The 13,098-nt window shown below is 43.9% G+C and overlaps 1 protein-coding gene across 2 annotated transcripts; it reads left to right on the top strand.

The window, feature by feature from the left end:
- The first annotated feature begins 1,813 nt into the window (after positions 1 to 1,813).
- Positions 1,814 to 10,317, top strand: PCDH18 (protocadherin 18). Of its 2 annotated transcripts, none has more exons than XM_054392318.1 (4): positions 1,814 to 4,318; positions 5,218 to 5,306; positions 5,442 to 5,605; positions 9,653 to 10,317. In XM_054392318.1, exons 1-4 carry the CDS (start codon positions 1,814 to 1,816, stop codon positions 10,315 to 10,317), a joined length of 3,423 nt encoding a protein of 1,140 aa, XP_054248293.1. The 2 variants fall into 2 exon arrangements, with proteins under 2 accessions (XP_054248293.1, XP_054248294.1); XM_054392319.1 differs by having other exon boundaries at positions 1,835 to 4,318; positions 5,221 to 5,306.
- Positions 10,318 to 13,098: the final 2,781 nt, after the last annotated feature.

Genomic DNA, 13,098 nt, shown 5'->3' with positions numbered 1-13,098 from the left:
TAAAATGCTTTTGAATGCTTAAAAAGAAGGAGAGTTCACGCTGAGCCTCCTCTGCTTTCTTTTTCAGCAAGAACCTTCTTAGTGACTTTGGAAGAGCTCCGCTGAGAGTAAGGAAGTTGGCAAAATCAGAGATTTACTTTTACATTTTTTGGACATAGGGGGAATATAAGAGAGAGAAAGAAAAGCAATAAAAGAGAGAAATGGTATGATTCTGGGCAACACTATTAAACACAGGGGCAAGGCAGAAAAACAAGGAAGAGTGTGGTGAGATCATGGCTGAAATGATAAAAAGTAAATGCAGTACGAAAAGAGGAAACAGAGATCACCTCATAAATAGATACACTTGAGAAGAATGCATCAGCTCCTGTGACCTGGGTGCAGCCTGAAGCTCTAGTGCATTTCTAGTGTCCATGAAATACATGATCAAGTCAGTTGTAAGAGTATTTAATTTTGTGCATGTGCAAATGTGTTGCAGTGCAAACAGTTTTTCAGCAACAGCAGAGAGACAGAGAGTTTGTCACTTTTTGAACACTTAATCTGTGGTTTCTGTTCCTTTAAAATGTTTGGCATGTAAAAGGTGTACTTGGCACACATGGCCATGGTGAAGCATGAAGTGCTTTTTCAACTAGGATGAGAAAGATCTTTCAAAGAACCCCTGGAACGGCAAAATAAAAAAGAAAATAAAAAAAAAAAAAAAAAAAAAAAGAATCCGAGGCAGAGAGACAACTGCAAGCAGGAGAACTGAGCTCAGGCAAATGCAGCTGCGCTGGGGACAGAAATGCTGCAAGAAGGATCCCGGGAAAGGGAAGGAGCGGGCAAAATGTTCCCGACTTGAAAAGAAGGCGGGAGATATTTCAGAGAATGACGGAGAGGTCTCTGTGCTCGGCGCAGGAGCACCGGTGTTCAGGAGAAGCAGGTAATAGGTAAATCAGCAGCGAGAAGAGGCTCTGGGGGCGGTGGGTAGGGAACCGTCATCCCCGGCTCCTTTACTAGGCAAACGCACTGGAAAGCTCCCAGTTAGTTAAACAGGGCAGCCTCAAAGTATGGAAATGAGGAGCGCGATCGCGTCTTTCGTGGCAGGAAGGGGAGGAATTAAAATCACAAAACCCGCTTGAAAGTGGCCTGAGAAGGCGAGGCGGGGGGAGGAGAAGTTGATTTAAAGTTGTCCTTTACTCATTGCTGTGGCCCCCTCACCCCTCCTTGGCGGCTGGCGGAGGAGCCGCTCTCCCCCTCCCCTTCCCGCTCCCTCCCTCCCTCCGTGCCCGCTCCCCCCGCCCCACCGCCCGCCCTCCCGGTCCCCCCCGGGCTGCGGGGAGGCCGCGCTGCCCCCGGCGCTGCTGGGCTGATTGGTTGGCCGAGGCTCAGCACATGCCGGGCAAAAAGCTTTTGTCTGGGGGAGTTGGGAGTGAAGTTGCGGAGGATTTTTAGACTGGAGTCGGCTAGGGAGGGTGTTTAGTCTGGCGGCGAGCGGGGAAGGCGGGAGGAGCTCGGCGGGAGGAGCGACTGCGGATCCCAGCGCTGCCTGGATGCTCTTGACCGGAGAAGAGAGAGCTGCCCCGGCACGGCTCATCCTGGAGCGGGGATTCCGATGAGAAGGAGCGGGATTGCCTACAGATTGTATCTGGATGTCCTGGCACGGTGTGTATATACAACAACAACAACAAAAACCCCAACAACTTCTATGACCTCTAAGATACTATAAATACTTTGGTTGTGTAGAAAAGGTGTTTTCAAGTTGTAAAGGACCAGATGCACGCTGGGTTTGAGGTACCGGAGGAAGTTGAAATAATTGCTTTTTAACTTGCTTGGAGAAATGAATTGCAAAAACTTACAAATGCACCGGCTCGGCAGTAAAATGCACTTTATATTCATTTTTGCACTGGTGATAATATCTTTCAATAAGGCTGTGCTGGGGAAGAATTTGAAATACAGGATTTATGAGGAGCAGAGAGTTGGATCAGTAATTGCAAGACTATCGGAGGATGTAGCTGATGTTTTATTAAAAATGCCTAACCCTGCCTCGGTTCGTTTTCGAGCCATGCAGAGGGGGAATTCTCCCTTGCTTGTAGTCCGGGAGGATAATGGAGAAATCAGCATAGGAGCTAAAATTGACCGGGAACAACTCTGCCAGAAAAACTTAAACTGCTCCATAGAGTTTGATGTGATCACTCTGCCCACTGAACATCTGCAGCTTTTCCATGTTGAAGTTGAAGTGCTGGACATTAATGACAACTCTCCCCAGTTTTCCAGAGCTCTTATCCCTATTGAAATTTCAGAGAGTGCAGCTGTGGGAACTCGCATCCCTTTGGACAGCGCTTTTGATCCAGATGTAGGGGACAACTCCCTTCACACTTACTCCCTTTCTGCAAATGATTTTTTCAGTATTGAGGTGAGGACCAGGACCGATGGTGCTAAGTATGCAGAACTGATCGTGGTTAGGGAGCTGGACCGGGAGCTGAAGTCAAGTTACGAACTCCAACTGACTGCTTCAGATAAAGGAGTGCCCCAGAGGTCTGGATCGTCCCTCCTGAAAATTAGCATTTCTGATTCCAATGACAACAGCCCTGTTTTCGAGCAGCAGTCCTATATAATCCAGCTGTTAGAGAATTCTCCGATCGGGACTTTGCTGATAGACCTCAATGCCACTGACCCAGATGAGGGCGCTAACGGGAAGGTCGTGTACTCCTTCAGCAGCCATGTGTCTGCCAAGATTACAGAGACCTTCAAGATAGACTCAGAAAAAGGGCATCTGACCCTCCTGAAGCAAGTGGACTATGAGGCAACCAAATCCTATGAGATTGATGCCCAGGCTCAAGATCTGGGGCCAAATTCTATTCCAGCTCACTGCAAAATTATCATTAAAGTTGTGGATGTGAACGACAACAGACCTGAAATTAACTTAAACTTGATGTCTCCAGAAAAAGAAGAAGTAGCTTACATTTCTGAAGGGTCACCCCTGGATACTTTTGTTGCCCTGGTCAGAGTGCAAGACAAGGACTCTGGTGTGAACGGAGAGGTAGTTTGCAAGCTGCATGGACATGGCCACTTTAAACTTCAAAAGACTTATGAAAATAACTATTTAATCTTGACTAATGCCACTCTAGATAGAGAAAAGAGATCTGAATACAGCTTGACTGTAATAGCAGAGGACAAGGGAACGCCAAGTCTCTCCACAGTGAAACACTTTACTGTCCAAATCAGTGATGAAAATGACAACGCACCCCGCTTCCAGACAAACAGATATGAAGTTGTTATCCTGGAAAATAACTCTCCAGGAGCATACATCACATCAGTCACAGCCACAGACCCAGATCTAGGTGACAACGGGCAGGTAACCTACACTATTTTGGAGAGCTTTATTTTGGGAAGTTCTATAACCACCTATGTGACCATCGACCCTTCCAACGGGGCCATCTATGCCCTGCGAACCTTTGATCACGAAGAAGTAAATCAAATTGCCTTTATGGTTCAAGCCAGGGATGGGGGGAGTCAGCAACTCGTTAGCAATACCACAGTTGTGCTAACTATCATTGATGAGAACGACAATGCTCCTGTCATTGTGGGGCCAGCACTACGCAACAGCACAGCAGAAATCTCCATCCCTAAAGATGCTGGAATTGGCTTTCTTGTCACCAGGATAAGGGCTACAGATAGAGACTCTGGCATGAACTCTGAACTCAGCTGCTCTATAGCAGCTGACAAGGAAAACAACATCTTTGTGATGGATCCCAAAACCTGTGATATCTCTATCAATGTCAGTGTTGAATCAGTTCCAGCAAAACAGTGGGAGTTTTTTGTGATAGTCCAGGACAAAGGCAGTCCTCAGCTTAGTACTAAAGCACTTCTGAAGTGTACTGTTTTTGAGTACGTGTATTCATTTTCAAGCACTGAAGCAACTTTGGTAAGCCAACCCTCCCTGGATGTCTCCATGATAACAATTATATCCTTGGGATCAATATGTGCTGTGTTGTTGGTCATTATGGTTATCTTTGCTACGAGATGCAATCGAGAGAAAAAGGACACCAGGTCCTACAACTGTCGCGTGGCGGAATCGACCTACCAGCACCACCCGAAACGACCTTCAAGACAGATCCACAAAGGGGACATTACATTAGTGCCAACGGTTAATGGCACTTTGCCCATCAGATCCCACCACAGAGCTTCTCCATCGTCATCTCCTACCCTGGAAAGGGGACAAATGAGCAGCCGGCAGAGCCACCACAGCCACCAATCGCTGAACAGCCTGGTGACAATCTCCTCTAACCACGTGCCTGAAAATTTCTCACTGGAGCTCACCCATGCTACTCCAGCTGTTGAGGTAAGGTCCATACCCTCTGTTGTACATCCATTCACTTACACATTCACTGAGGAGCGTGGAGGTACTCTGCATGCAACCTGTGAGAGCAACAGGCAACTAGGTCTGTGCCTAATGAGAACAAGTCATGGGTTTCTCTGTAGATAATACAGCTCTGCAGTTTTCCTCCAATATCAGCTGAATCCATTCCCATGAGGAACTGTACTGAATCTGCTATTAGCAGCATTATTTCTTGGTTCTTTCCTGAAAGGTTGAAACAATGGAGTGCAACACAAACAGTCCCCTCTGCTCTGATTTACTGCTCCTGCTCTCTTTCTTGCCTTCCCTTCTTCTCTGTATAGCTCTGTTTAAGAAAGAGTGCCAGAGTATGCACACAGAGAACCAATACAGGAAATTCATTAATAAGGATGAAGGATTAAAAGGTGAAACACTGAGACACTTTAACTACAGCTCTTATAATATATGATCATAGTACCTCAACCTTGGAGACTACCCATCTCAGCTTTTACTGCAAACACTTTGTAATGTGTTCAAGGAGAGCTGTGTCCTTGAAACTCTTTACATGTGGAGCAGTGGAATGGCAAAGAATTTGATCTTAAAACAAAACTCCACTTCTGTTTAAGTACTTGTTTTCCTTGTTAATGAATGAATTATTATGAGTTGAGACACTAATGAATATTAGTGCATTTCCTCATTGTACAAAGTCTTCAGATGTTTCCTGTGGCAGACACCATACTACAAAACAGTCTGTTGTACTGCATAATGTAGGAATTTTATTTAATTAAACTTTAAAGGGAAAGCAACACCACCCCACAAACAAACCTGAGAAGCAAATTAGTGGGTTTACAACTAGGAATTTGAGTTTCCATTTCAAGGAATCAGTCTTTTCACCTTTTCTTTAGCAGGTTTCTCAACTTCTCTCGATGCTTCACCAGGGCCAGTATCAACCAAGGCCAAGTTTTCGAGGAAACAAGTATTCCAGAAGCTACAGGTAAGGATCTGGATTGTCCTGCTACACATGCATGTAAACATATCTGAAAATACAGAGATGTATTTTTAATCAAAAAGTGGAATATAACATGCATGAGAGAATTTCATTCCACCATCACCACAATTTTCTTTACAGATACGCCCTGCAAGATATGGATAAATTCAGCTTGAAAGACAGTGGCCGGGGTGATAGTGAAGCTGGAGACAGTGATTATGATTTGGGAAGAGAGTCTCCAATTGACAGACTTCTTGGGGAAGGATTCAGTGACCTTTTCCTTACAGATGGGAGAATTCCTGCAGGTAAGAGCACAATGGAAGCTGAACAGTTTATTTACAGTGCTGCCCGGCTGTCACTTTGATAAAGCTACTACTGAGAAAGCAAAAATTCTTTAGCTTTCAAGTCCTGTGTTTCCTTCCTTCCTTTCTATTCTACTTCATGATAAATATTGAGCTGAAGCCTTCACATACCTCAGACACAAATGAAAATGTGCCCAGAGCAATGCCTACTTTTTTTCCACATTATTCACATCATCATGAGCTGGCTTCAAATTCCCCCCCAAAAGCATGATCTGCTCCCTGTCCTTAGACTTCTAATGACTGGGTGGATGTTTTTGCAAAGCCAGGCACTTGTGGTTTGTTAAAAATACACCAAACTATAATTTGGGAGATACATTTTCCACAGTGGGTTTGATCCACACGATACAAACTTCTACTGTTCAGAAATGGATTGTGAAAGTGCTCTAGAAATGTGAATGGAGGAGAAAGAAAAACATATGTTTTTTTTCTCACTGAAAATGAACTTGAGTCGACAAGAATCTAAACATGTCCCAGGTTTTTAATTGTGCAGTCCTAATTTCTAGAAGAAACAGCTTAAGAGGTACAATTTAGGAGTAGAGGTCAGGAAAGAAAAAAGCTGGAGAAGGGTGAGTGGAAGTAAGATAAATGCACACATAGATATTCATGTGTACAAAGTAGCACTTAAATTTATGCCCAGTTGTGAGCTGAATGATAGAGGCTATGGGGAATCACGCTGAGTACAGATAAGAGAATTTTGTAATTACTTTAATAATTATTCAGCCACTGGTTGTACCCTAGATTTCTACTTATTCAGATCATATTCAGTTTTCTCTCTGTAACTTGCGAGGGTAGATAATTTCAGTGTGGTTCACTGAACCAAGAAAGTAAACTTTGAAAGTTTACTAGAGTCATTCTGTACACAGGGACACATTGGTTTGTGGGGCAGTGCAGCACAAATTCCCTCCTAAAGTGACCCCCACAGATTGTCCAGGGCTGCAGGAGGTGAGCTGCAGTGCTTCTACTCCTTCCCTCTGCTGTGATGGAAAACACTGGTGAGGGGATTGTACCTGACCTTGGTGCTTTTACCCTGGGAAATATGCTGTTAAACTAGGCAAGAATAACCCCCAAAAGTTTAATTTGGTCTTTTTATAGATTTTTAACTTTAATATTCTCTCTATATATTTTACTCCAGACTACCAAGGAATTCCGCTACCTCCTCAAATACCCAATGTTTGAAAACCAGAGATGTTGAAAAGCAACTATTTTTTTTCTTTCAGAATCCTTAACTGAAATCTGGAGTCTTAATTTATTTTTATCCTCATCATCCCCAGGTCTTGCTACTTATTGCTCTGCCAGCTAGCATAAACCATGCCTCATTCTCTCCTGTGGCTGGCAAGGAGGCCAGGAGGGATCTGCTGGTGCTCTCAGTTGCCAGGGGAACTTTAAGTGCAATGGTGTTTGCTCTGGCATCCAGCCCCACTGCTGCCAGGGAAGAGCTGTCCTCTTCCTGGCAGGCCACTGGGGGCTAAGCAAGCAGGAGACAGCAGTTAGCCTCCTGGCTATCTGCAGTGCCCATGACTCAAGTTCAGCTCTTGCAATTCTGTCTCTAAACAGGAAACCAAAGGGTGGGATTTCCAAAAGTGCCCAGCTAATCACATGCAGAGTAAGGATAACTCCTGCTGAGTACAGATAGAACTGGGTTGGGCTATCAAGATGGGCATTTAATCTCACCCAGGTGTCCACCTGCTGCTATCCATGGTCTTATCCATCAGATAACTATGCTGAACCTGCTCAGATGAGACCTGAATTGATCTGCAATCCAAACAAATAAAAGGGAAAAGGACACTTCCTGGAGGTTTTTCTGTTCTCCATTTTGAAAGGGTTCTGCATTGTCAGTCTGGACACAGGCAAAATGTGGTGAGAAAGTCCTTTCAGTTTGTCCCTTTAAGGTGGAACTGGAAAAGAATGGAGCTAGTTCCCTTGAAACTTCAAAAGGAACATGATCAGAAAGCTCAATAGCTATCTTTGTAAGACTTCATTTTTTTTCTCTTTCTTTCCTTTTAAATCTTTATCCATAAACTTTAAGATCTGGGGGAAAAAAGTGCTGTTGTGCATCTGGGGTTTTATTTATTTACTGCTGATTAAGGACAGACTGTGCCACCATTAAGTTTCCTCAGAGTATCTTTTGACTGACACTATTCAATTTCCTCAGGGTATCTTTTGATCTTATGTTGAGGATTGACAGAATCTATTACTTTATACCAAAACCAGTCTTGATAATGTCAGTAACAAAACTTGGAATAAGACAACCCTCACTACTAATGAAATGCTAGACCATTGAAAGTCTCTTATTAATTTGCAGGAGTTTTCTTAATTAGAAGAGTAATTCTCACCTTCTGGAATGAATTGAGAGCTGGTCCATGCTCCATGAAGCATTTAGATAGCTTTTTTCTTTCAGACTCATAGCCATTTTCTGTAAAACAGCACACATGTGCTTCTCATATATGGGAACAAAGCACTTGAAAGCATTCCAGTCACTCATGTCAAGACTTCAGCCTCCGATGTTTTCTAGGTTGCTTTGTTTGTTTGAAGCTCACTGGATCAGCAGCACATTTACAATAGCTTGTGCAATATCCAGCCTGCAGCCTGAACCTATAGTCCTGAAGAAATTCATACTCTCAGATGTAAGGCAGAGAAAGTTTGTACTCAGAGGAGTGGAAAGGGCATTAGGAGAGCAAACACTGTGTTAGGCTATGTAAAGAGCAGAGATAAATAACGCTGACGGTGTGAGAGTAGGACTTTATCAATCACTGGCACGTCCTAAGCTGAAGTGCTGTTCAGTTCTGCTTACACCAGTGCAAAAAGATGTTTTGATAAACTGACTGGGTTCAGAGCCAGATGGGAAATGTGATGAGAAAGCGAGGAAAACTCCCAGGGCTTGACTGCAAACATTTCTTATGTATTCAATAGACAGAAAGAAACAGAAACTCTGTTCTGTGTGGGCTAATTAACCATTAAGTGATTGGCAATTAGGGCAAATGTTTCTTATGGTTAACATGTGCACAACGCAGAGTCTGGCATTTCTGAAGACTTGCTTTTGAAGCACGTGATTCAAACTCGAGTTAGTGACCCCTGCTTTTTAGGTGTTTGCAGAGAACTCCTTCATGGGCCAGGTCAGACCAGCATGTCTCCCAGGGATTTAGACACTCACCCCATCATATTGCTTCTTTATGAGAGGCACGACTAAAATCAAGGAGCTGATTGTCTTCCCCTCTTCAGCCTCCCTGGCTGGCCCGGATGCCCACCTTGGGGGTCAGAGCCCACCTTGTGCCAATGTGTGAACCACCACAGTAACCTGACGAGCCACAGAGCTGCAAGTGGACCTGTTTGGCTCCAGTAGAAACACTTCAGTCACACAGGGTCTGAATTAAGCCCTAAGTGTTCTGATGCTGGATTAAAATGTAACTGATCTAGATAAAAAGGTTGCCTCATATTCAACACACAACCTCATTGAATGATCAAAAGGAGGTGTGTCAATGGAGAGGGAGATCCCTCTGCCTGCTCTTGTTCTTTCTCCTTTATTTCCCCTGTCCATCTGTTCCCACTTTATTACTCTGGTATGTTTCTATCATTGCACGTGGAACATTTCACTGAAACTTAAGTAGAAACACATTTGATTTTATATTTTTTTTTTAATGAAACAGCACTGCACAAAGGGGACGAATGGCTTTAAGTGCTTGTTTTCCACCTGGGGTTTACATGTTTATCTTCAGCCCTAGCTAAGAGATGGCATTATTGTCTTCCACACTCTGCATTTATTGTCTTCCACACTCTGCATTTATTGTCTGCATTTTTTAAGACCATTCAGAAAGGGAAGTGCATTTAGATCCAGACTGTTTGTATTTGCCACCTTTCTGCACACAAAAGCTGAAACCAAAGAGCAGTTTTGAGCATCTGTGGAGAAGCTGAGTTGCCATGTTAGTCCCTGTCAACTTAAGTGATACTTGTAACAGGAAGGAGATGCTCACTCTCCTCTTTTCTCTCTTGCAGCAATGCGACTGTGCACAGAGGAATGCAGGGTTCTGGGGCACTCTGACCAGTGCTGGATGCCACCACTGCCCTCTCCCTCCTCCGATTACAGAAGCAACATGTTCATCCCTGGGGAGGAGTTCCAGGCGCCCCAGCAGCAGCAGCTGCAGCAGCAGCAAGGCCTCGAGGAAGACCCACAGTCTGCTGATGCCAGTGAGAAGAAGAAGAGCTTTTCAACATTTGGTAAAGACTGCCAGAGCGAGGAGGAGTCAGCAGACACCTGCACCTCCTCTCTCCTCTCTGAAATGAGCAGCGTCTTCCAGCGCCTGCTGCCTCCCTCGCTAGATGCCTACACGGAGTGCAACGAGGTGGATCGCTCCAACTCGCTGGAGCGCAGGAAGGGACATTTGCCAGCCAAGACTGTAAATTATCCACAGGGGGTGGCAGCCTGGGCAGCCAGCACGCATTTCCAAAACCCTGCCAACGGGCCAGCTCTGGGGACTCACTCAAGTGCGCAGCCTTCCTCTAAGTGGCTGCCAGCCATGGAGGAGATCCCAGAGAATTACGAAGAAGATGATTTCGACAATGTGCTCAACCACCTCAGCGATGGCAAACACGAACTCATGGATGCCAGTGAGCTGGTGGCAGAAATTAACAAGCTGCTGCAAGATGTCCGGCAGAACTAATTGTTTCAAAAGGCTTCTTTTTTTTTTTTTTTTCCATATTTGATGGAAAACTGGAAGGGGGGAACAAAAAAAAAAAAATAGAACAAAACCCCCCCTCCCCCAGACTGAGAAGAACTGGCATTGCCATCTAGTTGCATTTATCATAAATGTGTCTGTGTATGTTGAATATTAAAATACTGTATTTTCATATGTACACAATGCAAGTGTGATTTATCTCTATCTGTATTTTAAAAATACATTTGTACCTTATATTTATGTGTAATTTAACAAATAAATTTTATTTTTGTACACCCACAGCAAGCATGTTTTTTCCTAAATGTATATAGATGTTACCACCCTTGTCAGACTTCCAGCATTCTTGCCATGCAGGCATGTGAAAAGAAAAAAAGAAAATCAGACAAAAAAAAAAAAAAAGGAGGGATATTGTTTTCCCTTATTATTTCTTTTTAAGACTCAAATGTTACAAATATGAATTCAAACCACTGAAAAGTTATGCAAACATTAGTTTCAATAAACGATCCAACACTTTGTTGCAATGTTTCATTCTTGTAATAAAGAGGTTTTTGTAACAGGAAAGAAGATGATTTTAAAGTAGAGAAACATGGGTGGGTTATAGAACGGTCCAGTCTGGAAGGGACCTCCAAAAGTCATCCAGTCCAACCTCCCTGCAGTCAGCAGGCACACTGCCAACCAGAACAAGCTGCCCAGGGCCCTGTTGAGCCTTATGAGGTTCTGAACTCCTGACGCTTATTTCAGGAGAGCTGTCCAGAAAACCTTCTTTTGGGGCTTCCATTTAGAGCTGCAGATGTGTATTTTTATAGTGGTTGGTTGTTTTGGGTTGTGTTTCTCCTTTTGTGTGTGTGTGTTTTTTTGTTTTCCAGAAGTCTGAAAAAATAATCCAAGTGGAACTGGGCCTACAAGCTGGCAAATACCTTTATTGTGCAGAGTTCTGCAGGTAAAGTACCTTAGGGAATAATTTTATTTATGAGAGGTGCACAAAAGTCCTCTTTAGTGTTATCTAAAAAGCCAAAGTTTTTGCTGCATGCATAAGCATGATTTGTGTTGTTCAATCTCATTATTGTTTGCACAGTGTGGTAGTTAAGGCATTTTTGTAGGTGTGTAGACATCTGTTGACACCTGAACATTGGAGATTCGTTTTTCTCTACACTTCAGGAGCTTGTGAGTATAACTATGCTGGTTAGAAAGACCAAGGTCTCAGATTTTTCTAACCGAGCATCTGTATTGGCAGATGAAACTGTCAAGATGTCATTTTGTTAATATGACTTTGACATTTCATGGGTCTGGTTATCAGCACTGATACCAGAAGATCCTCTAACTGGAGGCTCTGTTTCTGTTTTGTAGAGTTGTAGCACCTTTGAATGCCAACAAGTTCTGTTTCATTGCACCAACATCTGCTCCTGAAAGTCATAACATCTCACTCAGTAAGTATTTGAAAACCTCTTCCCTGTTTTCCCCCTTCCTTCCCACCACTAAGCTTTAGTGATCCCAGCCAGCCTCACCTGGGTCCTCCCCTCCCACTCTCCCCTCCCACTCTCCCCTCACACCAAGGATCTCAGGAGCTCATTTCAGCTCAGCTAGGTTGTTTCTGCCTCATCTCAGCTGCTCCCTTTCAGTTTCCCCTTTCCTCAGCATCCAGTTTGGTTCTGCTCTCTGAGTTGTCCCATCCCCACCTCATTCTTCTTCCTTGTGATCTTTCTGACTCTGCTTCCCTGTCATCTATGTTACCTACTAAACCTGCACAGCCCATGGTTGTATTCCCATCTTTACAAAGTACATAGTGTCCAGAAACGTTGCCTGTGACTGAAATTTCCACATCCTACCTCTTCATCTGGGTTTAGTGAACACTTTCCTCAAATCCTCCCTAATTTTTCACGTATAATAGGAAGCCTCACTGGATTCTTGAATTCCCCCACACCCAGTGCCTTTTATTGGGTGACTGTATGAGGCTGGTGTGCCTGGCTGTATCTCCCTGCCCACTGACTGCACAGGAGCAGGAACAGGAGAGGGAGGCTCAGGCAGAACAGCTCCCAAGACAAAACTCATGGCTGCTTAGGAGATCACTGGTTGCTTGGTTCCAGCTGGGCACACATGGTGTATGAGGGGACCGGTGGTTGTAAGCGTGTGAGATGGTAGATTGACAATAGCTGTTAAACTCAGAACTTATTCTTGTTTTCCATTAGCATGATAGAACATTGCTGTCTGAAATCAGCAGCTGAGGATGAAACTCCTCTGCAAGTGGTGCAGATTCCTTCTTCACAAATAAATGCAGCTAGAAATTGCTTCCCGTTTCTAGAAGAGGAAATATTAGCCCTCTGGGCTCAGACTGGTTTGCGCTGTCTACAGAGTTGCAGGGCAGTTTGATAAGCTCCATTTTCACACTCACATCATCCACTGGAGATTACCAACCTGTTTTAAATTTAAAATCCTTAAATCAGTTCATGCCCACTGGCCCATGTCACATGGATAGCCTCCATGATTTAAAGAGCCATTGTTTGCAGAGGGGGCTTTTCTAGCACAAATAGGTTGCAATGGATTTCTCTGGCAGTGTTAGGCATCCAAATAACTTAAAACACCTAAGGTTTTCCTAGAGGGGATTTCTGTACCAATGCACAGCAATAAGATTTGGTATGTGCATTGCTGCAAGAATCTTATCATGTAAAGAAAGCAGTTATAAGACCAGTCCCCAGGAGCAAAAATGTTTACTTTAGATTATATCTGAAATGCATTAGAGTTAGAGCAGCATTTGTTATTGATAGGAAG

Source organism: Indicator indicator, chromosome 25, assembly GCF_027791375.1.
Source record: "Indicator indicator isolate 239-I01 chromosome 25, UM_Iind_1.1, whole genome shotgun sequence".
NCBI lineage: Eukaryota > Metazoa > Chordata > Aves > Piciformes > Indicatoridae > Indicator > Indicator indicator.
The sequence above is the reverse complement of the archived record's forward strand: the minus strand, read 5'-3'. Positions and strand labels throughout refer to the sequence as shown.